Source organism: Microtus pennsylvanicus, chromosome 6 (assembly GCF_037038515.1).
Source record: "Microtus pennsylvanicus isolate mMicPen1 chromosome 6, mMicPen1.hap1, whole genome shotgun sequence".
NCBI classification, from domain to species: domain Eukaryota; kingdom Metazoa; phylum Chordata; class Mammalia; order Rodentia; family Cricetidae; genus Microtus; species Microtus pennsylvanicus.
The window spans coordinates 121,454,996-121,482,302 of record NC_134584.1 but is presented as its reverse complement, the minus strand read 5'-3'; the positions used below and the strand labels follow the sequence as shown (position 1 = coordinate 121,482,302).

Sequence of the window (27,307 nt, the reverse complement as noted above, 5' to 3'; positions counted from 1 at the left end):
CCATGTTTATGGAATACACATCAAGAGCAAGAGATCTCGGGGGACTTTCAGAGGTACTATACAATGAAGGGGATGCTGTGTCATGAGCTGAGGTCTCTACCGAATAAACTGGGTGACATTATGCTGGGAAGGGAAATGTGACTGAGCCCTTTCCTATGGTGATAAGGATATACTTTTTAAAGCGAGTTGATGGTGCACAACAGCTACAATCCATAATCACAGTAATTGGGGAGGCTGAGGCAGATCTCTGTGGGTTTCAGAATAGCCAGGGCTTGATAGTGAGACCTTATTTTAACACTTCAAAAGCAGTACAAAAGGCGCGATGGCAGCTGGCAGGTGTGCTGGAGCCCCTATAGTCCCAGCTTCCTGGCAAAACTGATTAAGCCCAGGAGTTCAAACTTATCCGGGCAACACAGGGAGTCTCTCAACCCAAAACCCAAACCCTGGAGCTCAGGGTAGAGCACTTGAGCAAAATGCAAGGTTCCATCCAGGTTTTACCTTTAGTACCATCACCAAAAGATTTCGGATGACAGTAAATTAAACAAGTAGTGGTAACCGGGTGGTGGTGGGTGCACGCCTTCAATCCCAGTTCTCAGGAGGCAGAGCAGGTGGATCTCTGTAACTTTGAGGTCAGCCTGGTCTATAAAGCAAGTTCCAGGACAGCCATGGAAGTTATACAGAGAAACCCTGTCTCAAAATACTAAAAAAATAGTGACACTTTCACTGTCAGGGACAGCAAACATAGGGCAGGGTGGTTGGGACAGGACAGTGCCACAACATGCCTGTAACAACATGAATCAGCTCTTCCTAAGGTCATCACAGAATAGAGAAACAGAGGCAGGAAAAAGATGGAAGAGTCAAGCATTTCCTAACTTTAAAAACACACAAACCATTCAGTGGTTAAGAGCACTGGCTGTTCTTCCAGAAGACCCGGGTTCAATTCCCAGCACCCACACGGCAGCTCTCAAATGACTGTAACTCCAGGTTCCAGGATACCTGACACCCTCATACAGATAGATATACATGTAGGCAAAATGTACATAAATAAATGTACACTAATGTATATAAATTAAAAAACAACCAAACAAAAAACCCATAGGTCTTTCAAACAGTCCAGACACTGAAGCCTTGGACAAGTGAGGATGGAGGGAAAATGGCAACAAGATTCCAAGAACACCAAGCTGCCTCCATCTTCTAAATCCTTTATGGTCTTCTCTAAAGGCTCCTCCCAACTGCCTAGGGATTAGCAGGCCCAGAGAACACTCAGTCTATCCTCAGGAAAAGTGTGGAGAGAACCTGGGGCTGGCCTCACCTTGTCCAGTTGGGTAGTACCAGCCTAGGTCTCTTCCCCTAGGGTTAGATACTCTTGTGTGAAGGGAGGCTATACTCACTCTGAGTATGTCCTTGAACACTGAGGAGTCCCTAATATGGTTGGTGAGGCAAAAAAGATCAGCAGGGAGTAGGGACCAAGCAACTGACCTGGATCGGGAACTGGAGCCACTGTAGCTGCTGCCACTGCCACTACCACTGCCACTGAGCGTCCGCCTGAAACACAAGTAGCACAGTTTACTCCAGGGGCAGCCCTTGCTAAGGCAGAGCCTTCCTGCACACCAGGCTGGTCATGGGCCTGAGATATGTTTCGGATTGGGCCACTGCTCCCTAATGTTTCCCTGGTGATGCACCCGCCTCCTAGGCTCCAGGTTTCATTAGCATCTACTCCCAGGCAGCACCAAGGAACTGTACCAGGATTACCATAAACCCACAAGCTCACCTCCTTGGGGGAGTCCTAGTTTGCCGCTCCTTCCTTCTGGCTTCTCGGAGATCTCCTGGTTTGGCAGGCTCAGGGGCAGGAGCAGTAGTTTTGGTGGCCTGTGGTGGGGCTGGGGGAGGCGCTGGCTTCTTTACTGACTTCTCCCTGTGAGGCAGAGGCAAGGTCAAGGCAGGATAGAACTAGGGTCCCTGCTCAATGCACCCACATCTCAGGGCTCTGCAGTTCAGACATGGCACACGAGTGCCAAGGTCCGTGCCACAGGGACCCAAGTCTAGGTGCTGAGCCCGTGCTCCGCCCACCTCCTGGGAGCCTTCTCTGCCGCCCTTTGGAAGCTGCTTCACCTCTAGTCCAAGCATGGGATGGGAAGATAGTGGAAGAGGCTGGAAGCCTTGGAGACCCCACCAAGGTGGAGTACCATAGCGACCTAAGGGGGCTCAGGACTCACCCTGCTTTCCCGGGAGGCGGGGCCGGCTCCCCCTTGGTTCTGACTGGAGGTCTGTGTGGGGAAGGTGTGGGAGACGGGGATGGGGACGAGGAGAAGGACCGGGACCTGGGGAACAAAGAGAGTGTGAGGAGGAGTCTGGCTGGAGTTGGCACACCCCCTAGGAAATGGTCCTGATCCACAGAGAACTTAGGCTTAAGCTCAGCTGCTTCATCGTCTGATAAGACACACATTCAGGAGAAACAGAAGGGCAGTGTGCAGTCTCAGGAAGGAGTGAGTGCTTGTGTGCAGGATTAGGTGCTTGTATCCAGGAGAGGGCATGTGGTTCTGCCTTAGCCAGGGGCCAAACGGGGAAATATGGCTCTGGCTAAAGTGTGGGGTCTGAGACACCTAGTAGCTGGGAGGTGGCAGAACTGGTGAGGGTCCCAAGTACTTCGCTGGCAGGTAAAAGCACAGGCCAGGCACAGAGGTCCCCAAGCAGTGACAGTATCACATAAAAAGGGAGTGTATAGTTGGGAGGAGATTATGACCAGATGAGTTCCACACAAGTATCAGGTGTCAGCAGGGTAGACAAAGAGCCTGGGAAAGGGAGCTGGGTCCAGGCGGAGTTTCCAGGATGGAGCTCTGACAGTGAGGTCACACTTCCGTCAAGAGAATGAAAGGAGCTGGGTTGGCCCATATTGCCTACTCAAGACCATCACTTCCATTACTTCCAGCTGAATGGTGCAAGCAGTGGGTAAGGTTTCTGCAGCTCCTCATGCTCCCATATTCAAAGACAGGTACCCAGGAAACCTAGCATTCACTCTTGGGGCCTTGCACTTGCTGCCTCACCTCGTGAGCAGCTACTGTGGGAGAACCAGGAAAAGTGCATCCTGGGGCCCCTCTGAGACAGTCTGCCAGACTGCTCTCCCCTCTCAGCCTATCCTCCTAAGTGCAGCTTTGGGAGGGGCTACCACAGATGAACTTCAGAAAGGACAGCTGCAGAGCCCCAAGGTGGGGACTCTATTCTAGGTCTCTAGGGAAGCTAAGTTACTGAGAAAGGCACACATTTTGTGGGAAATACCTAAGAAGTTTATGGTCAATAATGAGATGATGATGAAGCTTCTGAGCAATTGATGGGATGGTGGAGCACCCCACTGGCATTTCCCTGAAATGTCACCTCATACTTCCTGGGTAGACCTGCAAGACCCTCCCGTGTTCTGCCTGCAATGGGACCCACTTAACTCCCTGCTTCCTGTGCTGGAGTTACCAGGAAGGGTCAGAAATACCTGCAAAGTGAAGCCTGGAGTTCTTTCCCTCTCTACTCTGTTCCAGCTGCCACCTTGACCCAAGTGCCCCAACCTCAGGGCATGGGATAGGCACAGAGCTTTTTTCCCTGATACCTTCTGCCACACTGTCAGCTGCTTGCTCAGAGTAAAGATCACACATACAACTTTTTTTATATAATGTCCAAAATTTCCAAAGGCCCACTGTATTCTCTACCTCTCTAGTCTCATATTTTATACAGTACCCATATAACCTTTATCTGTGTCTCAGAGGCTCCCATTGGTTTTCTCATAGCCACCTCTCTCTGCTGCATACCCCCCTCCATGCTGACACTGCAGAGGGAACCTGCCAGTGTCTGCACTCTGGAGTGTGTGCCAGCATACCTATGGATCCTACACACACCCGCATCCTGGTTCCTGCTTCTACAAGAGTCTCAGTGTCCATGAAAATAGGTCCACATGCAGCTTATTTCACACCCCACAACAGCATTAGTGAGCATCAGACAAGACAGCCTTAGCGACTCTCAGAACTGCTTTCTAATCTCCTCCATCGTCACCTCTAAAGCAACACCAGTTAGATGGGATTGTACACTTCTTTATTCCCAGAACTCTGGAGGCAGAGACAGGTGGGAGTTTGAGGCCAGCCTGGCCTAATACATAGCAAGTTCCAGGCCAGCTAGGGCTACACAGTGAAACCCTGCCCTCTAAAAGAGAATAAATATAAAAATTTCCTTAAAACAAACAAACAAATGCAAGACCATATGCCAGGAAGGGGAACACTGCAAGGGACACCAGATTACACTAAGGGAAGACAAAACATTTTATTCCCACAAAGATACCTAGTGATAATGTCTCAAAGCAGAGGATTGCCAGTGCTTATGTGCATCAATTAACAGCTAGGACTAAGATAATGCCATTCACCCACAAACCCTACTAGCTTTACTGAATGCCATGCCAAAGTTTTGACCCTTCTCAAGAGCTTACAGTGATGACAGTGCTGGGAGGGTCCACAATGGAGCATCAGCTCAGTTCAGGGCTGAGCACTCCCCTGCCCCTCAAGCCATTCTGTTTCTGTGGGGGCAGGTCAAGCTGGATGTGCAGTGTTATGTGCTTGTAGAATTTGTCTAAAGCTCTGTAAGCTTCTATTTTCAATGGGGAAAATTCAACAAAAGCTTGCTTGACCTTCCTAGGCTTTCTAGGATGATGGAAGCACTGCATATTCACACCCAGACTCAACAGAGACTGTACAGATGCAGGTCCTGTGTTCAGTACCTGCGGTGTATGCTAACTGCCGTCTCAGCCCAAACTGCTTCTTAGTGTGCGGTTTACAAAACCATTTTGGAATCAGGTACCCAGAAATCCTTCCATGTTTTACAGAGACAAACAGGATCACCTGATCTGTCTAGAATGTCTGTCCTCACTGTACCTGCTAGGAGTTATCAGGCTGGGACATACCTGGACCGGCTTCCTGAGAACGAGCTGTGTCTGGAAGAGCGGCTGGAATAGGAGCTGTAGGATGAAGATCGGGACCGGGACCGGGATGAGCCAGAGCCAGAGTAAGATGAAGACCGTGAAGATGACCTGTGGGCCAATGGACAGAGTAGAGGCAGTGAAAAGGTGACCTTCACTACTGCCCACTGTTCTTTTAGTGCAGAGAGACAGCACGGCTACACAGAGACACGAGCACATTCACAAAAACATGTGTAGCAACCCAGTAAGGAAAGACGATCATGAGATACTTACAGATACTTTGTAGCACCATCACCCCACAGTGGACTGTTGTAGAGACCAGGACGGGGGTGGGGTGGGGGGTGTAGGGTGGGTTGGGTGTACCCACGGTTACTGGGTAACCCAGAGACTAGTGTTAGACACAGCCACAGAATGAGTTTTCAAGCTGACCCTACCGTTCACATGGTTGTGTTCCTGTATCTGTCCACATACACACACCTCTGGCTCCTATTAGCATCTCAGGTTCCTCCTAGACTCCATGTGGAACTCCTTCCTCAGGCAGGGAGACACAGCTCTTATCACCCACCACTCACTTCCCCATGCATTCACACTAGAGCTCAGAGTTAGGAAGGCAAATTCCCTGGGAAGCTGGATGGCCAGTCAACAGAGTATGCAGTTCCTCCCGTCAGCAACTTAGTGCCTTTTCCACAGGCCTCTCCCCCTACCCGAGTAAATGTATGACTCCGGTAGCCAGCCACAGCAGTGTCTATACCATTCTGGGTCACTCATTCTACTTCCTTTTATATGTTCTGGGGGATGTGACCACCTAATATCCTATTGTCCTGTCCTTGAGCAGTGACCAAACACATGGAAAACTGGCAGCCAGTGCGTATCAACAAGCTTCTTATGTTTACAGGTCCCTTCTGTACCTGGAGGAATTGGAAGCAGAAGCTGATGAGGCAGAGGTTTTGCGACGCCTCCGTGCCCGGCTTGGGGAGACTGAGACACCAAGTTTCTTCTTGGGAGACTTGGATCGCCGCCAAGGGTCCTTCCACTCATCGGCTCGCTTCACCTGTGGCCCCACAGAGGTGGTCTCCTTCTTTGGTGGCTCAGCTTGACGGCTGGAATCAGAGAGGAGATCTCAATCCTTGGGCTGCCACCCTTTCCCAGCAATGCTGCTTTGAGAAAGAGACTGGAAAGCCAGAACATTCAGTGCCAGTTTATTTAAGGATACCTGAAGAAAGCATCAGATGAAGAGGTAACACAGCACACCTTCTAATCTGTTTCCTCCAGAAATGGTCTTAATCTTAGCCACTCTGTTTTCTGGGAGCATCCCCATTTTCTTGAAGTCTAACTGTAAGTACTTTCAGGGTACCATTACTTATTTCTATCTTTGATTGGACTGTCAAACAGAGATGGAGTCCACCTGGTTCAAACACGCTTATTTCTAGTGTTGGCACACGGTAGGTATGCAGTACTCATGAAATTAAAGCAACAAAAATCACTGTTTTCAAATGCCCGTTAACTAAAAAAGTTACGTCTATGCATTATGTTGTCCTTACATTTATTTTTTTTAACTTTTATTTATTTATTTAACTTTATTATGTTTGTTGGTGTGAAAGTGTCAGATCTCATGGAACTGCATTTTCAGACAGTTGTGAGCTGCCATGTGGGTGCTGGGAATTGAACCTGGGTCCTCTGGAAGAGCAATCAGTGCTCTTAACCGCGGAGCCATCTCTCCAGCCCCTTGTCCTTACATTTAAAGAGTCTGGTTCAGCTGCAGCCAGGGAACTCCCTGATTAATGCACGGAAGGATGAGCATCCCAGGCTCCCTTCCCTGACAGCACTGCCTCAAGTGCTCCAGAGAGGCTGCTGCACTCCCACCACGGAAATAAAAACCCTACCTATTTATACTTTCAGAGATATTATTTAGTCACCCGCCAGTGGCAGGTACCAGTACCATTCCCTGGTGAGGGCCTAGGTGAGAGCAATACCCAGTGCTGAAGCCTATCCCTTAAGACATGTGAAATCTAGATTGTGCTGCTGTTACCTCAGCCCCAATCCAAAAGCTAAGGCCCCTGATATATCTGGTGTTGTCTATAAAGAAATTCAGGAAGGAAAACCTATCAACCTGTCATCGGCCACTGGATCGAGGCTTTCATCTTTATACTTCCTAAATGTTCTCATTCTAAAAACTAAGATGAGGGGCTGGAGAGACAGTAAGTAGTTAAGAACACCAGCTGCTTATATTCCCAGCATTAGTGGCTCACAACTGTCTGTAACTCCAGTTCTAGGGTATTTGACACCCTCTTCTGGCTGCTATGGCCACTGTACATCATGTAGTGCACAGACATACATGCAGATAAATTACCATACACATAAAATACAATTATAAAACAAACAAAAAATCCAAACTAAGAGGAAACAGACATCAGGGTCACTAGCTTCTCCACAGGTCACCTGCCCAGTGCAGCCTTCCCACACAGGAAGGAAACAGGAGGAATAACCTGCTAAGTGTGGAGTTCCCTTTTCATTAGATGCAGGAAGAGGGTCTCACTGCCTCCAGAGGTGAGACACTGGGTCCCAGTGAGAACAGGTAGGTACTCAGCAGGTGAAGGACCTTAATCTTCTCATCCCTGTTGTGCAAGCATCTGAATCTAGGTATTAGTGGTACCATCTTTATTTAAGTGGCCGACTCAAGGCTTTCCAAGGAGGAGGGCTGTCCACCATGTCCATGTGTGAGAGAGTGACAATATGGCACCCAACTTTAGACGTTATTCCGTGACTCTGTGATCTGGTATTTGTTTTATAGCAATAATGTAAAACTTCCTTTAAAAGGTATTTAAGAGGGTAGAAATTTAGATTAGTGGTAGAGTGTCTTCCTAGCATGTGTGTACCAAGAATTCAATCACTAAAAAAGAAAATAAAGATACTAGAAGTTTAAAAAGCCACGGTATGTAGGTAAATAATAGGTGGTAATCTGGGCTACAAGAATGGGGGTTGGGTGGGGGCTTTTGATCCTCAGTCAGAGCTACAGATAATCAAGGTCAAATGAGAGGCTATGTGGATAAAACCATGGGAAATGCTAGTGGCTTTAGACAGGGGTATCCAACATAAGCCCCGTATTTAGTGGTGGGTCTTTGGGAGGAATGATTGGATGAACCATCATTAAAAAATTCATTACCAAATTCACCCAAGAAAATGCTCATGTAACATTTAGAGAAAAAAGCTACAACATTTACATGCCCACCACTGCCAACAAGTTTAGCAACAGAGGGGGGCTGGAGAGATGGCTCAGAGGTTAAGAGCACTGATTGCTCTTCCAGAGGTCCTGAGTTCAATTCCCAGCAACCACATGGTGGCTCACAACCATCTATAATGAGATCCGGTTCCCTCTTATGGCATACAAACATACATGGAAGGAATGTTGTATACATAATAAATAAATAAATCTAAAAAAAAAAAAAAAAAAAAAAAAAAAAAAAAAAGTTTAGCAACAGAGAACATGTATGATCACCAAGCTCATGCATGAAGGTAGTCAAGCTTTTGAGCCGACAGGCTAACACTATCCTGCTGACACATGAGCTGCACTCTGAGCAGTGAGGGTCCACGCCTGAAGCCTGCAGGAGTGACTACGCTGTATTTTTGTTTCCCAAGACACCCTGAGAAAACTGTGTTGAACCCTCTTTTTAGTGGGGGATAACCACCAAGCTACCCCATCAGACCTAGAAAGCAAAACTACAGGAGAGAACACCTCTCCACAGGTGCCCCTACAGCCCACTCACTGTGTGTGGCCTGTTTCAGGGCTGTATGCATCAAAGGGAGAAATGCTGACCAGGAGCTACAGCAGGAAGCTGCTAGACAAGGACAAATTTGCCATTTACAGATATTTCTAAAGTGGGAAAAAAAATAACAGCACGGGTGATCTCTGACCTTGACCTTCTGTGCAGCTGCAGCACCCTCTTACCTCCCTGCAGCACAGTCGCACATTCAAGGCTACCGGAGCCTCTGCAGGGCAAGGGTCAGCTGTGCTGCCCCAGTCAATGCTGAGGCTGGCAGCACACGGGCCAAGGGTGGCACAAGGAAGTAAACTGCCGATGAGCAAAGTAGCCACCCCACGTGTCTGGGAACTCCAACCTGGACAGCTGCCAAGTCTGGGGTCAAAGAATAAAGAGCAATAGATGGAAAGTCACTTCTAAAATCAGGAGGGTTAAACATCCAATAAAGACAGGAAGAGGGAACTCACAGCATGTGGGTTCTTCCCTTCATTCTTCCCTCCTGCCTCAATCTGCCAACACCCAAGGAACCTGTACTCTGTCTTATCTCCCAGGAAACTGTACAGATTTCCCCAGGACTGTCCCATCTGGTCACAGTGCATACACCGTGCCTTCATCTCAGTGGATGGTACCCACCACATCTCTTCATGCTCACATATTATGTGAGCAGCTAATGTTTTCTACCACACATGGATGACTTCTACAGGCTAAAACTCTGAGCTCAGCAATTCCTTCTTCCCTCTGGAAGGGCCTCAGGAGTAGAAGTCCTAGGTATTCTCTACCCTGGTTTACCATGACTTCTTATGGTATGGCCCTCTTCCCTAAGTTGCCACTTGCTGTCTGGTCCTCTCTTCTAGTCCCACATATATAACACCAGACACTAGGGATGTAAGTATTTTCTACTGACATTTCTCCACCCTATGTTCTAAAAACACAGAAGGCCAACACATGCCAATTGAATAAAACACCAACAAAACCCAGAGCAGGCAGGCATGGTGACACATGCCTTTAATCCCAGCATTCTGGAGACAGGTGGCAAATCAAGGCCAGTCTGGTTTACATACCTAGTTCCAAGACATCCAGAGCCATACAGTAAAACACTACCTCAAAAATCAAATACAAACAAACAAGTCACCACCACAATAAAAACCAAACAAACAAAAATACAAGAGCAAAATCCTGTCTGTGTGCTCTACTTAGTTCAAATTACTGATGAACTGATCAAACCAGAAGGCCCAAGTCCAATCCTGAACTCCAAGTGAGGGACTGGAGCATAGCTTTTCCACAACATTTCAACTCAGAATCTGAAATTGTATTAGACCATACTCATAAACCAGTGAACCCAGAGACACAGAATTGGTAACAATGATAGCAAAGGTAGTCTAGTCCAAACCCATGTGTTCTGGGATGGGTAGAAAGAATGACAAAGTAGCCGGGCACAGTGGCACATGCATGGAGTCCCCTAAGTTGTGAAACTGAGGCAGGAAGGACCCTAAGTTCAAGGCTGAGCTACACAGAGAAAGAAAAAAATAGAAATAAAGTCATTTGTATTGTTTCAAGTGGTTGGCAAGCCTAAAATGCATGTTGATGTTTACAATGTTATTCACACCGCCCCTGACTCTTTATCTCACTTTTCCATTCCCCACCCCTGCTGTCTTGCAGAAAATACAGAAGATCCACCCTGAGGTGACAGCACCATGGGCTGAGGAGCCAGGAAAAATGAAGAAAGTGTCTTGCTTGGAAAATGGTCTGGCAGGTCTTTAGTTACTAGATGACCCAGAAGCTCCTCCCACAAGTAATCAAGAAGAAGGAAAAATAATCCACATTCACATACAAAAGTTCACACAAATGTTCACATCTACAACTGTCAAAAAGTGTCAACAACCCAATGTTGGACAACAATCCAAGGAAAAGCAACTGAGGCACAACCACAGTGCTTTCTGCAAATACAATTTAAGAGGGGGGGAACTACACACAAAGCCCACAGTGAATGGCTCTACACCCACACCAAGTCCTACAAAGGCAGGCTGGTCCAGAAAAGCAAGGAGCTGTTGCCTCAAGAGCTTACGAAGAGGCCACAGGGCAAGATGCACTAATAGGAAAATTGGGGTGGTCTACCTTGGTGGCTGTGGGGACCGGGGCTTCGGCTTCTCCTTGTCCTTCTCCCGGTCTTTGTCCCTGTCCCGGTCTCGATGCTGCCGGTCCTTCTCATCTCGCTTGGCTCGCTCTCTCTCCCACTCCTCTTTCCTCCGCTGCCGCTCCTTGTCCCGCTCACGCTCCCGTTCTCGCTCACGCTCCCTCTGTCTGCGCTCACGCTCTCGGTCACGCTCTCGTTCCCGCTCCCGTTCTCGTTGTCTGTTCTCTCGCTCTCGTTCCCTCTCTCGTTCCTGGGTTAAAAATCCAAATATAGATGCCAAATTATACAACATTTGCTAGAAGTGCAGAGAAAACAGGGAGCAGGCAAGAGGATGCTCTCAGGAGGCCATTTAATTCCCAAGTCTCTCCTTAAAACAAGTTAGCTGTGCCTGACAGCAAAGACCTGCCACTAGGAGACTAAGGCAAGAGGATCTCAAACTCAAGGCAAGCCTGGGTCAAGTGAGAGCCTATCTGAAAGCCACTGACCTAGTATGTCCAAAGGTTTAATTCCCAGTACCACAAGATACATAGACACGTGCACAAGAAAATACATGTTAAAAATAGGAATGCATACAACTTAAGAGTGAAGTTACCCACAACCAAATAAATCCAGAACTTTGCCAACACCAGCCTGGTATGAACTCTGTACAAGCCCTCCCATGGTGACCAGCTCATTCTTAGGATGGAGGTCTCAATGGTTATCTACGTGGGCAGGCCCACAACAGAGTAACACAGTTCTTTACGAACACTGTCTTGTAGGAAGTGTGTACACCCCCTAATGCAATGGCCTGCCAGTGACTTGTTTTCCTGCTTTAATAGTCAACATAAAAACCTAAGAAGTAGTTCAATCACAGCACAGCTGACAGGCTCTGGGCCTTTGGAGACCTCAGGAGACACGGTGCATACTCCTGTGTCATTCTTACCATCTGTGTTAGTAGACGCAACAGAACAGGTACCTACCTGTACCCTGTTATCCTACCTCCAGGAGGAAGCTGTAAGGTTATGGTTCTGGGATATGGGGTGGGCTCTTGGGGATGCCACCTCTGTTTGGTGCTGTGACAGTTCAGAGCTGGCATATAACTTCTATAAGTTATGTGTGACAGCACATATCTGCTCAAGGGCTCCTAATAAGCCTTTCCTTGAGCAGACTTTCCAAGCAGGCTGACAGTGAAGATGGAATGGGCACTCTGGATGGGAATGGTCTTTACATACACTAGGTTCTTAGGAATATTCACCACAGCAATACGGCAAGGCCAGCCAGGGCACACCCTGAACTAGCAGGCTAGATGAGCAAGAATGGTGCTACAGGTGAGGACATTACTCAGGAGCTTTCCAAGAGAGACACACTCATGAGGGTGATAGTCTCCTGAAAACTGGCATTGATATCTTACAAGCAAATCTTACAAAACCGTGGCAAAAACAATAAATCCAAGAAAGGCCACCAGATGTCAGACTATCACAAACTTAGCCCGTGGCTCCCTACATGACCAACGTGGTCTCATATCCAGGACCTGTGGCACTATACATTTTGATACCCAGGAAATATACCACAGGAAGGATTCACTGCCGCCAGGTGAGGAAGCACACACCATTGCTTATATGGCTAAGGCAGGAAGACTATGAATTTGAGGCTAGCCTAAGATACATAGTTAGACCCCATCTAAGGAGGAGGAGAGTTTTAACATGTGGGTCATACTTACGCGGTAGTTATGATACGGCTCTGCTTCTGTATACTGCACCCTGAAATTCTCGTACTGTCCACCACGCCAAAAACGCTCTATCTCATAGTCATAATAAGGATCTGCATAAGGCTCAAGTCTGTAAAACAGGGCCCAAAAGAAGGAAATCATATCATTTAAGAATGCCACAGCAAAAATTCTACATAAAAGACAAGCTAACAGAAGCCAACCCCACATGATGGAAACAAAACACCATGACCAAGTGGTATCTACAGCTAAGAACACAAGGCTGTCAGCATCAGGATACCCACTATCACTGTAAGTATACGCCAATCTGGGGAGAAAAATCCCTGTGAACCTCCACAGCTGAAGAAGACAAAGACAAACCTTCTGTATCCAATAAGATAAAAACATTCTTTCTCCCCCACCCCCAAGACAGGGTTTCTCTGTATAACAGCCCTAGCTATCTTGGAACTTGCTCTGTAGACCAGGCTGGCCTCGAACTCTGAGATTCACCTGCTTCTGCCTCCCAACTGCTGGGATTAAAGGAGTGAACCACCACCACCACCTGGCTAAAAACATATTCTTGAAAGTACTTTAAGGACTGTCAAGATGGCTCAGATGGTGAAACACTGCTGAACAAGCCTGATGATTTGAGTTTGGTCCAAGGAAACCATAAACATTAATTCCACAAAGCTGTCCTCTGACTCCCAACACGTGCAATGGCACTTTTACCCACACACTACACATCATTGCACATACACACAACAACAGCAGCATCTTTAAAACCAAAGCTGGAGAGAAGCATGGAAGGATTCCCTGAGCACTGGGATACTGTGGAACCCGTGACCACATGCAGGTGTGTGCGGGCACTAAAGGCAAGATTGGCAAAGTAGTCCAGAGAGGTGGGAACGCAGCGAAACTGTCTCCATCAGCCATCCTGTGACACTATACCTAAACAGCCCATGACAGAGCCAGTTCACACAACCATCCACCTACTCACCTCAAAAAGGCAGAACGAAGGACAAAAGCCTAACATGGAAACCTATGTCCTCACATAGAGCTCACCAGCTAATGAGGAGGCAGTATGCATAGAAGTCATTTACAACAGCAGAGGACAGGTGCTTGGGATGACACATATTCAACCAGAAATGCAGATCTCACTCTAGAAAGTCCATAAAGAGGCAACTAAGTGAGAAGACATGACAGGGTACTCCTTATCACCATGCTGATTTATCCTGCACTGGGACATAAGCATATCCCAAGTAAAAAACCAATGAGCATATTCATAGGCTAGACAGACATGCTGACAGTCTGGTTCACATGAGAAAGAGACACAAGCCCAGCTAAGGAGACTCCACAACAGGGAAGACACCTGAAGCATGGGATGAGGCGAATGAGCTCCAGGATTTTATGTGCTTCATTTAGTGTGGGAGGAGAGCAGGCCGGACACACGAGGGTGGGGCCTCTCAGTGTCCCACTGAACAACGTGGACACCTGACCACTCTCACTTCAAAACTTCACCACTGTACTGTGAGAGAGCTTACAATCTAGGAAGGCTGGAATTAGCTAAAAGCAGAATAACTCTAACAATGTAAGTGAACTCATGAAAATTACAAACTGCTTACTTTTAGAATTCTCATTCAATATTTCTGAATTTGGTAACTCAAATCATAGACTGCAAAGCTATGCCATACATCAAAATTTACTTCTTCACCCTCCTAGTGGATCTCACCTGGGCACATACTGACCCAGCACCTGCCCTATCCGTTGAAGAAAGAGTTCCAGGGCAGCCGTGGGTGTGTGTGGGTGTGTGTGTGTGGGGGGGCAGGCAGTGGGCAGCTGCGGCTAGGCAATGGTGCTCATGCACAACTGCTTATTCCTTCTTTATATACCTTTCAACCAATAAAGTAATCAAAAATGGCAGATAAGGACTGTAGAGAAGAGTTCCTACAGGACTAAGACAGTGATTCGACAGCAGGGGCTATAATGCATCTTCATGTCCTAAGCCCCCCCCCCCCTTGTGGCCCATCGCCTTCCCAATGAGGACGGAGTCCCCAGTGAAGAATCAGAGGAGTAGCACCTTCAAAGCCACACTGTCCCCTGGATCTGACATTAGTCCTCAGAACTATATAACTCCTCTGTTGAGGATTTTTTGTTTCTTTTTTTTTTGAGAAAGGGTTTCTCTGTGTAGCTCTGGCTGCTCTAGAACTCTCTCTGTAGTCCAGACTGGCCTCAAATTCAAGAGATCTGTCTGCCTCTGCCTCCCTAGTGCACCACCACTCCTCATTCTGTTGAGATTTGTAAACACCATCACTAAATGTCTGAGGCAGGAACTGAAGAGGTAGCTCAGTGGTTAAGAACACTTGCTTGCTGCTCTTCCAGTGGACATGAATTTGGTTCTTATTTTCATGCTGGGAAGTTAACAACAGCCTGTAACTCCAGCTCTAGATCCAGTGCCCTCTTTTGATCTCCATGGACACACACACACATAAACATAAATCCCTCCCATCCCAGGGTTTCTCTGTGTAACAGTACTGGCTGTCCTGGAACTCGCTTTGCAGACCAGGCTGTCTTTGAACTAATAGAGATCCTCCTGCTTCTGCCCTCCCAAGCACTGGAATTAAAGGCGCGCACCGCCACCACCCAGCTCATGTGAGTCTTTTTAAAAAACCTCATTCCCCAAGTAACTGAGGAAGAGGTGAGGAGACGAAGGCATAGAATGAGCCTGTAAGAACTTTGGGAGCGCACCCCAGAGGTAGCCTCCCAGCCTGGGACTTATGCATCTCCTCCGCAGAAGCCCCAGGGACCTGTGTGTGTCTACTCCTGACAGGACATAAATGGGCAAGGGCAAGCAGAGGATTCCTTACGTCGTATCTCTGACATCTCTCGGGACCCTAGAATTCCAATCTCGGAAGACGTCGTTCTCCTTGTCAAACTCGCGATCATCTTCACCAATGGTTACTGTGAACCTTTTTTCTTCAAAGTCAGGCTCCTGCTCTTTCCGAATGGTTGCTTTTTTTAAAACCTAGCACCAAAAGAAGATAGACATCAGTGTGAAATAAAGATCTCCAAGGTCACTGGGAGAAACACAGGGAACCCAAGACCCGCAGCAAAGCCCAACACCAATGCCAAAGGGTGTGGGCAAACACAGGACTCCAGTCTTCTGCAGGCCTCAGATTGGTCTACACAGGTCTGCTGTGAATTATTTGTATAAGTGAGTATCTAGGATTAGCACAAGGGCCCCAGAAGACATGTAAGCAAGGCCTTTATTTCAATCTCCCTGTAATTGAACTGAGAGAACTTGGGCACTAAGAAACCGAGGCTGGATGTCAAAAGACACTGGTTCAAGGTGGGTGTTGGGAGCCATAGTGGGCAGCAAAGGGAGGACTGAGAGAGCAGACACTGGGTCTCAGGAGGCAGGAGGCAGATCCTACAGAATGGCAGGGTTTGTCTCACTGCCCAGGGTAATGGTCAGAGACAATTAGTCTTTTGGGCTGCCCATGACACCTTAAAATGTTAAGTCCGTGTCCAGGAAGAGTCTCTGGCCTACTGAGATTTGCCTGTGACTGGGTCTAACATGAAGAAATGGCTAAATATTATTTCTCCTTCTCTATTAAGCCCAGAAATAATCTCATAGCTTCTGAGGCTTCACTGAGTTTCCACTCTCTCTGGATCAACGTTCTGCCAGCTCTGCCAGGCTCACTAGAGGGGTCACCACTGTGCTTTTTTTCTTCCCATGTGCACTGAATTCTTACCTCTTTTGCATGTCTGAGTCCGCGTTCCCAGGCACTCTCTGTTGGAGGTTCTGGAGGGGGTGGAGGCAAAATTTCATCAACTACTGGCCCACCCTATTAGAAAATGAGAAGAGAAATATTAAAGAAGTACTTAAAAACATATTAAGATAAGGAGCAAACACTTAAAAGACACACATAGCTAGCTCTTCTGCCCAACCACCTGCATGCCCTGGAACATCCAAGGCTACTTCTACACAAGCACAAGGAGCCCTGAACAGGTACTCTTTGACTCTCAGGCACAGGATGCCTGTTCTATAAGGAACACATTTGTCTTCAGCCTGAGATTCTGACAGAACTCAGGTTTCCATCTGCTGGAATGGAAGAGGAGCTCACGCACCCAAGGGTTGGCAGGCATCAATGGGTGAGGTCCGAGAGGCGGGGCACCGTTGGGTGGGAAAGGTTCAGCTTTGGTGATGAGGGAGTAGTTCCCCTTGTCATTCACTCCAGGGTGGATAAACCTACAGTTCATTCCCCAGGTGCAGTTCCCTAGGGAAACAAAAGTCCAGTGAGAAAAGATACCAAGAGCCCAACTGTTGGAAGGCAGCAGTTGGGATGCTTACTGACAACTTGGGAAGCACCCATCAAACTATTTCTGCTCCCACAGGTCACTGAGCCTTTTCCTAGAGAGCCTTAGGCCAGTAACAGCTCAGCCTACTTCTCCCTCTGTGTACACGGTGTCTTACCACAGTCCTACAGCGGTGAGCAGGGCTGGTCTGGGCCAATGGGTCTGCCAGGCACTTCGAGGAGATACCATTTCCTGATGAGAGTCCCTGCCTGGACTCCCAGGGCCTATTCATAGTCACTTTGCAGGTTCTATATCTATGGATTCACCACCCACAGATCAAAAATATTCTGTGTTGCATTGAACATATAGAGACATTTCTGTGTCTTCACCCTTAAACAATACAGTATAAAAAGGACTGACTTACACTGTGTCCAGGATTTTAAGTTATCTAAGGAGGGCTTAAATTACAGGGGAGTATGTGTTACACCACCTTGTAATAGGGACTTGGATATCCTCAGATTTGGCATCCATGGATATGTGGGATCCAATCTCCCATGGATACCACGGGACAATTGGTATATCAACTGTCTGATCACTGATAAAAGCAGAGAAGCCGGAGAGTCTCTAGAGCTAAGGGCAGAGGCAACCCTAGAGCCTCAAGGGAGCTTCAGCAGATGCCTGCCTGAACATTCATTTTGACTCACGCTGAGGTGGAAATCAATGGGAGGCACAAATATTACCAGATCTCTGCTGATTCTGTCCCAGAGTAGCCCTCTCCAAACCACTTTAGAATTATTTCTGGTTCTTAAAAAAAAAAAAAAATGTGTGAATAAGGGAAAGCCTGCAGAGAGGGCTCAGCAGTTAAGAGCACTGGCTATTCTTGTAAGCCTTGGGTTCAGTTCCCAGCAACCCATCCAGCAGGTAACAACTGTCTATAAGCCCAGTTCCAGAGGAGCTGACACCTTCACAGACACATGGCAGAATATCAATGCTCATAAAATAAAAATAAAAAATAAATTAAAACGCTCAGTGACTCCTATGTACAAGCACCACCTTAAGTACTACGCACACACTACTAGAAGTATCTAAGATTTAAACACACTTCCTAGCTTAATACATATAATCTTTTTTAAAAAATTTATTTATTTATTAAAAATTTCCACCTCCTCCCCTCCTCCCATTTCCCTCCCACTCCCACTCCCACTCCCACTCCGGTCCTAAGAAAAGTCAGGGTGCCCTGCGCTGTGGGAAGTCCAAGCCCTCCCCCCCAATCCAGGTCTAGGAAGGTGAGCATCCAAATACATATAATCTTAAAAAATTAAAAACTATATTCAGTCTGGAACAGATATTTTAGTTGAACATTTCTGCTAACAAATCATATTTTCCTTTATGTAGTTAAGTAGAAATAATCACTTAGTGCCTCAGAAAAAGGCAAGTTTCATCTTTAAATACCATGACAACCGAAGCCTGAGTTAAAACTAACTCAACACAAACAGCATATCAATCTAAAACAAAAAATACACTCAAATTGTTTCCCTGCAAACACAAAAATGATAAAATACTTTTTTTCATTCCTGAAAGTATTTAAGATTCGCAAAAGTAAGAGGAATCTGGACCTCTGAGTCCCAGAGCTGAAGACAGATGCAGACATCATCCACTTCCTCACGATCAATACCTCTCAACCTTGTTTACGTAATTAAAATGTAACAAAAAAGGGGGCTAGAGAGGTGGATCAGCAGTTAAGAGCATTGACTGCTCTTCCAGAGGTCTTGAGTTCAATTCCCAGCAAACACATGGTGGCTCACAATCATCTGTAATGAGATGTGGCGCCCTCTTCTGGCCTGCAGGCAAAATACTGTATACACAATAAGTTGGTTTAAAAAAATGCAATAAAAGCTCATTATAGAAAGTCAGAAAATACAAAAAAAAATCAAGTATATGATTTATACCTAAAATGTATTCCCAGTTAGCAGAAAAGTAGGCATTTATTATTTGTTTTAAAATGTCAAAACCAAACAAAAAATGCAAATCCAAAACTCAACCCCACTGTCAAATCTCACAGTCAAACCTTTGGGCAGAAAGAAGAGAAGAATATACGCATGGGAGGGAGAAGCAAACAACAGAGGAAAGGAAACGGGGGTGGGGTGGGGTGCAGTGTCATCCTGACGGTGTCAGGATGACAGAACCCAGTTCTCAGGAAGCTAAGTTAGGTCCCTGCTGAGTATTAACCCTTGACCACCTAAATAATGACAATGGCTCCAACAACAGCCACTCCACTACACGGCCTGAGCAGATATCCCTTCATTTAAAATGAATCAAATGATCCATGATCATTGACAAATGATCAAGGCGTAAGGGAACCCCGTAAACCGCCTTTCATGGGGGCGAGGGACATGCACTATTATTGCTGGGACCGTGAAGAAATGCCTTCAAGGTACACTGTCCTTACCTGGTGCATGGAACTCAGGGCCTTGTACACATGAACAAAGCACGTTATTTATTTATTTATTTTTGGATTTTTCGAGACAAGGTTTCTCTGTAGCTTTGGAGCCTGTCCTGGAACTAGCTCTTGTAGACCAGGTTGGCCTCGAACTCACAGAGATCCTCCTGCTTCTGCCCTCTCAAGTGTTGGGGTTAAAGGTGTGTGCCGCCACCACCACCTGGCGAAAGTACGTTATTGTTGAGCTACATCCCTAGCCCTATGTTTTACTTGCTCTACTATCAGTAAATGTGACTTCCATAATTAAAGAAGAAGAAAAAAACATACAGAGTGTGTGTCCTGTCCGCCCATCCTAATGACCTGAGTTTGGTCACCACAGGCCGCTCTTATGGACTGTCCTGAGCGCCACATACATTTGTTCTGTCCCCTAAAAACTTAATTTCTTAACTAGAAAAAAGGAAAAGGAAGCAAAAATAAAGGTATTTTAGATGAGTATAGTCATTTGCTTCTGAGTGTGCTAAGAAACAGGAGGGTGGAGACTAGGAGGCTGGGTGGGACAGTGTAACTTCTGAATTTTGTTTTGTTTGGGACAGGTTTTTACTATGTTGCCTTGGCTGACCTGGAACTCACTGTGTGTAGAAAAAGCTGGCCTCAAACTCAAGACAGATGCACCTGCTTCTCCTTCTGAAGTGCTAAGATAAAAGGTGTAGGCCACCGACACCTAGCTATTTCTGGAAATCAGAGGGCTATCTACACATGGGGTATCAATGGAAAGAAATGTTCTTTTTCTTAACTGGTGGTTCATATATCAGCAATTCTATTTTTATGCTTGGGTAGATACTATTTTTTTTATTTAGGCTTTTTTTGAGGTAAGTGTTTCTCTGTGTAACAGTCCTAGCTGTCCTACAACTCACACTATAGATCAGGCTGGCTTTGAATTCACAAAGATCCGCCTGCCTCTGCATCTCAAATGCTGAGATTAAAGGTGTGTGCCACCACCCAGCCAGAAACGAGCAGACCTTTAAGCCTGTGATTTGTTGGCTGGACTGGTTATCATCAGTTGCATGATCACCACCACAGGCAAAACACCTGTCAGAACAGCAAAGATAACTTTACAACATCCACCCTTCCAGACAAAACGCTGGTTTACTTCCAGAGCGCACATTCTGACAAAGTGGTCCTCTTTCAGTAGGCCTTGGTTTTCTTTTCAGCTAGTCTAAGCAGCTGCAAACAGCTAGTAGATACAGCCTGTGTATAAAAGTCAAAGTGCTTCACTGGGTTTTAAAAATCTTGAAGCCAGGAGATGGCGATGCAGGTCTTTAATCCCAGCTCTTGGGAGGCAGAGGCAGGTGGAGCTCTTGAGTTCAAGGCCAGCCTGGTCTACAGAACTAGTTCCAGGGCAGGCTCCAAAGATACAGAGAGAAACCTTGTCTTGAAAAACCAAAAATGATGACAACAGCAACAACAACAAAAAAAACCCAGCAACAACAAAACCCAAACTCATTAAAGTCAGACATGGTGCTGCATGCCTTTAATCCAGCACTTGGGTGTATGCCTGTGAGTGTGACAGAGGCAGGTGAGTTTGAGGTCAGCCTGGTCTACATAATGAGACTCTTATCTCAAAACAATAAAAAAAAATCCCTGTCAAAATTTATTTCGTTCTGACAGGCAAGTCTGGTCTTTGCATATGCACGCTCACAGTAGGAGTGCCTTACTTACCACTAGTTGCATATCACTATGAAAACTGCCTAATTTCTGAGTCCTTGAATGGTTTCTGGGACTCCCAAAGGCAACAGGCCATTCTGAGACATGACATTTTATACACATGAAGAACACAGGGATCCAAAAGTGAGCAAACACAGCTAAGATGCACAAATGGCTATAATAAGCACATGAAAAGGATGTACATCACAGAACATTAGAGAACCAATGACTCAGACATCATCAGACACTGGTAGAACTGAACGAATAAAATGGGAAAATTAAACAGCACAGCCACAGTGGAGCTCCTTAAGGGGTTTAACGCAGTGGTCTTGCACTCAACTTGCAGACTCAAGGCTCTGAGTTTCATGCCCAATGTGCCCTCTCCTAAATCACCATGTACGGTGCAGCTCTGCTTCCAGATCAATCAACTCTGGCTGGCAATCAAGAACACCCTCACATAAGTTTTTGAGTAGTCACATTTTCATTTCTCTTGCACAAACACAGAGGAGGACTTGCTGTGGTATTATGAAAAAGAATGACCCCCATAGGTTTATTTGTTTGAATGCTTGGTCTCTAGTTAGAGGAACTGTTTGGGAAGAATTAGGAGGTAGGGCCTTGCTGGAGGAGGGAGAAGACTTTGAGATTCAAAAGCCCAGACCAAGCCCAGTTAGCTCTCCTACTTGCAGACGGAAGTTCTCAGCTCCAGCTCTAGTACCATGCCTGCCTGCCCTCTACACTGTGATGTACACAGTCACCATCTGAAACTGGAAGCCCCAACAGACTCTTTTACAAGTTGCCTTGGTCATGGTGTCTCATCATAGCAACTTAAAGTAACTATGACAGAAGGTAGTGCCAGGAATGGGGCTACGGCTGTGATAGACCCTACATGCAAGATTTATTTATTTTTTTATTTGAGAAATATGCAAGATTTTGGGACCTTGAACTAGATTTTGAATATTGTAAATGGGGCTTATGGGCCATCCTAATAGGAACTTGAAGACTACTAGTAGTGCTGAGAGCAATGTGGACTACAGAGGCCCAGCTCAAGGTTTCATATGGGCACAATATTAACAACTGGGCTACAGAGCATTTGTGTGATATTTTGGCAAATAATGTAGCTGCTTTTTGTTCTAAGAATCTGTCTGAGGCTAACTTGAAGAGCTGTGGAATTTCAGAGGCAGAGGAAATTCCAAGACAGCCCTTAGAGTAAGAACCCACCCAGCTAGTCTTACAATATGTGAAAAGGCCAGAGGAATTATGGTTCCTAAAGAGCAACAAATCAAGTTTATACAAATGCAATTTAAGGAGGGGACCGGGTTCCACCCCAAGCAGGCAGCCAAACTTGACAGCATGGGTTCTGGCTTTGAAATCAAGAAGGATACAGTAAAGGGGCTGTGGAATCTTCTGTACAGTCAAGGAAGAGTGGCTAAAGCCAGGCGTGTGGTAGGTAAGCCTCTGCACAGAGGCTGGAAGAGGTTATGGAAGGGAAGCCTGGATTGTGTTGAATACCCCAGGAGGATGGAGGTACCAAAGCCTTGGGGCATCTGCCAAGGAGAGCTAATGTAGACAGGGGGTGAAACAAGCCCAAAAAAGAGAAGTGTGCTTCAGTCAGCAGACATAAACTATACAGTAGTTCTCAGCCTTCCTAATGCTGTAGTACAGTTCCTCATGTTATGGTGATCCCTAACCACAAAATTATTTTTGTTGCTACTTCATAACTGTAATTTTGCTGTTATGAGTCGTAATGTAAGTATCTGTGTTTCCCAACAGATATTTACCTAAGAAAGGTTACCCTGACCCCAGGGGTCACAATCCAAAAGTTGGAACTGCTGCTTTAGATTGTTGAGACTATGAAAGACCATTGGGGACTTTTAACATTGAAGCAAATGCATTTTGCATGATATGGCCACAAACCAAATGCGGCCAGAGAGTGGACTAAATGAGGTGATTTGAATGAACCTCACAGGCCCATATATTTGAAAGTTTGGGCTCCAGTTGGTAGAACTGTTAGGGAAAGATCAGATGGATTAGGTGGTATGTCACTGGGAGTAGCCTTGCAGGTTTCAAAAGTCCGTAACATTCCTGGTTAATGCCCCTCTCTGCCTCCTACTTGCAGATAAAGATGTAAGCTTAGTCACTACTCCGGAGCTATGCCTGTCTGGCACTATTCTCTCTGTCATTAAGTTCATGGACTCATCCTCTCAAATTGTAAGCACCAACAGAACTTTCCTATAAGTTGTTTTGGTCATGGTATCTATCTCATCACAGCAACTTAAATTACCCAGACACTTGCTGAACTATATAGTCATTCTATCCCTTACCTTTTGAGGAGTTACCATTGTTTTTTACTCTCCTACCAGCAGTGTGCAAGGATTTCACAGGTCTACATTCTTGCTAATACAGCAAGCTTTGCTTTATTTCTAAAGTAACTTATCTCATTATTGACAGGGTCTTTTCTTTCTTGAGTCAGTATCTGTAGCCCTGGCTGGCCTGGCATTCAAGAGATATCTCTGCCTCTGCTTCCCAAGTGCTGGGATTAAAGGTGCACACAACCAGTCCAGCTGAAGATTTGGTGGGGGGGGGTGTCACAGCAGGTATGTATGTGCACTCCCATGTTTGAGTACAGTATTTACAGAGTCCAAAAGAGGGCATCAGATCCTCCTAAAGCTCAACTTATGGGCAGTTGTCAGCTGCCTGACATGGGTGCTGGGAACTAGACCGGGTCCTCGAAGAACCATACCTGCTCTTAATAAACGGTTTCTTTAGCCCTATCATAAGAATGATAAATCAACTGATTTCAACAGAACACCAAGCTTATAACTTGTAGGCAAACAAAAAATTGCATCAAAATAAATTTCTTGTAATGATGATAAAGAGATCTCAGATAACTGCAAGCTCCATCATTTTTTCCCCTTCTGTATACCATAAATAGGATGAGAAAAAGGGAAGCACTGGTTAGAAACACCCTGGATGGAAACGTTACTACCTTCAGGTTCCTACCCTTACTTCCTTCGATAATGGACTATGATATGAAACTGTAAGCTAAAATACTATCCCCCCCCCTGCTTTTGGTAATTGGTGTTTTTATCAAAGCAATAAAAACTCTAAGCTGCTTCCCACTTCTTGACTGCAGAAAACTCCCTCTGGCATAGTCTCACTTACAAAAACCTAAACACAGCTTAGTGTAACCACGGTGCCCACCCAGTGTGACGATTCAGGCAACAATCCCATCCCAGTGTATGCAGATGTCTCACAAAGAGCTGGTTTGCATTTCCAATACATTTCATCTGTTCTATGCTTGGTAAGTTCTGAGAATTAAGCCAGGGTGTGAGTCTCTGGCTCTTGCTCCAGAGACTCCATGCTGATGTTGCCAGCCTGTCCCAGGCAACTGGTAAGCTTCTGAGCTGCAAAGGCATTGTGCAACACAGTCTGAGAGCAGTACTGATGAGAACCAAGTACAGATACATACTGCATGCTGATTTTTGACACTATAATCTACGTGTCTGCAGAGGAAGACTACATTTATTCCTCATGCCATTAGTTCAAAAGGGTCTCCTGCTTGCACTTATATTTCTTGAAATACTAGCACTTTGTTTTGTTTTTTGTTTTTCGAGACAGGGTTTCGCTGTAGTCTTAGAGCCTATCCTGGAACTAGCTCTTGTAGACCAGGCTGGCCTCCAACTCAGAGATTTGCCTGTCTCTGCCTCCCGAGTGCTGGGATTAAAGGCATGTGCCACCACCACCCGGCTGAAATACAGCACTTTAAACATTAAAGTGTTTGAAGAATTAAGATGTATATTACAGCCTTTCATTCTTAGGGTGCTTGGGTCAATGTCAAGTGAAGGTCACCAGTGTACCCCACCCCCAATGTACAAAATTGACTGTGCAACTTATATCTGCCAACTATTTTTAGTTGGCATCCCAAGAGCATAATCCCAGAGAAGTGAGCCTGAGCAGGATTTTCATGAATGTCCCATCACCAGGGAATCTCTTGGCCTTAGGGACAGGGCTGTTTGTGGATCACTCTTGGACACAGCCTTCCCCATGAATAATACAGGATTCCACTGCCCACCTGTGGAAATTCCTGTTCTTCAAGTGCAGGGCCATGGCTTTAACCTGCATCTCCTCCCCAGCTCTAACGACACTAAGGAGGATAGGGTCACAGCAGCTCTGTCCCTCAAGCCTCCTCCCTGTTGGCGTCCCAGCTGTGCTCTGGATCCAGGAGAAAGAAGTCTGGCCTCTGGCGCAGGGGACTTTAAGGCACAACAGAGAGTGAACACAGGATATTTTGTACCTTTAACCTGGCCTCTGAGTGGTATGGAATTTGGTATTGGTGGAAGAAGAGTGGATAATGGTGTCACAACATCTGGAAAAGAAGTACAGGAAGCTCTTGTGAACTTAGACTGCACACACAGGCTGGCCAGCGAGCAAAGTCATCCACGCGCAAGAGAAAACACCTTCCTATCTGTCCAAGGAAACTGCTCAATGAGAAATATACCCCAAACACTGCAGCACATCCAAGCAAATCTTGCAGACTGGAGACTCTTAATTTCATTTCTTTCTTTCTGAGACAAGGTTTCTCTGTGTAACCACCCTGGCTGTCTTGGAACTCTCTCTGTAGACCAGGCTGGCCTTAAATTCAGAGGTCTGCCTGTCTTTGCCTCAAGAGTGTTGGGGTTAAAGGCACATGCCACCACTGTCTGGCCTTAACTTCATTTCTGAATCCCTCCCAGGCTTTACAAAGCTAGAGCATCACATTACTTGTAATGTGGTAAGTCCAGATCAGTAAGCAAGACCTCAATACCCCTGCTGAAGCTACTTAACTGTCCTAGTCCTTTGCAGGAATGCCCCCAGAGGCTCTCCTTTACCCTTTTAATACCACTCCCCACCAAAGGACCTGCTTCTGTTCTCTCTTGTAAAAAGTGGCTCTTTCTTACAGAAGTGGGGAATGCTAACAGTGGAACAGCTGACCATGCAGAAACTGCTACTGTCTGTTGCAGCCTTGGGTCTGCTGTAAACAGTAGGCCTGAAACCTACAGGGTAAGAACACCAGGAGGCTCTCCTCCAAAGCAGTTTTTAAGGTGAGGACAGGACCAGTAAAGGGTCTATTGTCTACCACCAATACCACTGTCACTAGCACCAACTTGTAGTCTAGTCCCATGAAGCCTCACTGACATGAACAGTATGCCTGGATGAGGATGAATTACCACCACGGCCCCAGGAAAGCAGAGGCTACATAGATGGCTGCAGAGGCTGGAGGTAAACAATTACCTTTCATGAAGAATCGGCAGGTGGGGCGAGGCCTCACCTTCCGGTCACTGGGGTCCTTCACTTCGCCTTCCTCCAAGTCATCATCCTGAAACAGAGGACAGTCATCTGGAGGTGAGCTGACCCACCTTGCCCACCACACCTCTCCACCAGACCAGCAGCACAGAGATGGGTGTGGGAAGCATCCGCCTATCCAAAGGCTCAATCTGAAATGCTCAGCTACACAACAGATGGTCTCCCCATCACCTATAACCTCAGAAGAATATTGTGGGAATGATGGGCTCCACTTCAGGGCAGAGCTTTGATCTGTTTCTATCAACTGTGAGCAGGCAATGGTCACACTTTGGTCTTTACTACTTTGTACACTAGCAGTGTATAAACCTAGTATTCCATGCCCTTTGAACACTACTTGTCTCTGATGAGGGAAGTCAGGTGACTGTGATGGGCAATACCACCTTGTGGCTCATTCTTCTTTACCTCACCATCATTTTAGAGAGATCTAAAAACTTTGGACAACAGAACCTAAGTTGTATTCCCAGGGTTCTCACAGGGAGCCAAGACCTGACCACTGCTCTGTGATCTCCCAACCACCCCTGAGCCCAGGGCCTGTCCCACCAACCTATGCCCATCAGCCTTGTCGCTGAGACTCCTTGTAGTACTCCTGTCCTGTGTTCTCTGGATAGCCCAAAATCCAGACGAGTAAGCAAAAATGCTTCCTGTCTTGGCCTGCTGACCCCATAAGACAAAAGCAGAACAAAGCCATGACAGTAAGTGAGAGAGCAACCCCAAGTCCAACACATTCGGGCTATTCCTGGTATCCTGCAGGTGAAACTAACCAAGGTATTCCTGGGACACAGAAGTGCTTCTACAGGTCAGAGGGATCAGTAAGGATATCCTTGCTTTCCTGAGGTGGCAGGGGGATGCTGAGCCACACCTGCTCTGCAGGACCCGTTACTCACTAAAGGTCAGCTGCCAAGAATATCCTTGCCGGCACACACCAATAAGCAAGTGTCCAATGCAGCTGACCCACAGTCTAATGCATGCATTCCTCAACACTTACGTAGGGGCACTGCCT

The 27,307-nt window shown here is 46.4% G+C and overlaps 1 protein-coding gene across 8 annotated transcripts in view; it reads right to left on the bottom strand.

Moving 5' to 3' along the window:
- Window positions 1-27,307, bottom strand: part of Zc3h18 (zinc finger CCCH-type containing 18) — a 38,582-nt gene that overhangs the window by 4,090 nt on the left and 7,185 nt on the right. For 3 of the 8 annotated variants that reach the window (XM_075977509.1, XM_075977510.1, XM_075977511.1), the window contains 12 exons: window positions 26,236-26,320; window positions 25,259-25,330; window positions 16,653-16,801; window positions 16,277-16,369; window positions 15,389-15,546; window positions 12,540-12,657; window positions 10,822-11,090; window positions 5,857-6,048; window positions 4,934-5,059; window positions 2,217-2,321; window positions 1,772-1,915; window positions 1,480-1,545 (listed from right to left, as the gene is read on the bottom strand). In XM_075977509.1, the coding sequence (XP_075833624.1) occupies window positions 1,480-1,545; window positions 1,772-1,915; window positions 2,217-2,321; window positions 4,934-5,059; window positions 5,857-6,048; window positions 10,822-11,090; window positions 12,540-12,657; window positions 15,389-15,546; window positions 16,277-16,369; window positions 16,653-16,801; window positions 25,259-25,330; window positions 26,236-26,320 (1,577 nt within the window). The remainder of the gene's footprint in view (window positions 1-1,479; window positions 1,546-1,771; window positions 1,916-2,216; window positions 2,322-4,933; window positions 5,060-5,856; window positions 6,049-10,821; window positions 11,091-12,539; window positions 12,658-15,388; window positions 15,547-16,276; window positions 16,370-16,652; window positions 16,802-25,258; window positions 25,331-26,235; window positions 26,321-27,307) is intronic. The other 5 variants (XM_075977512.1, XM_075977513.1, XM_075977515.1 and 2 more) reach the window with 3 other exon arrangements.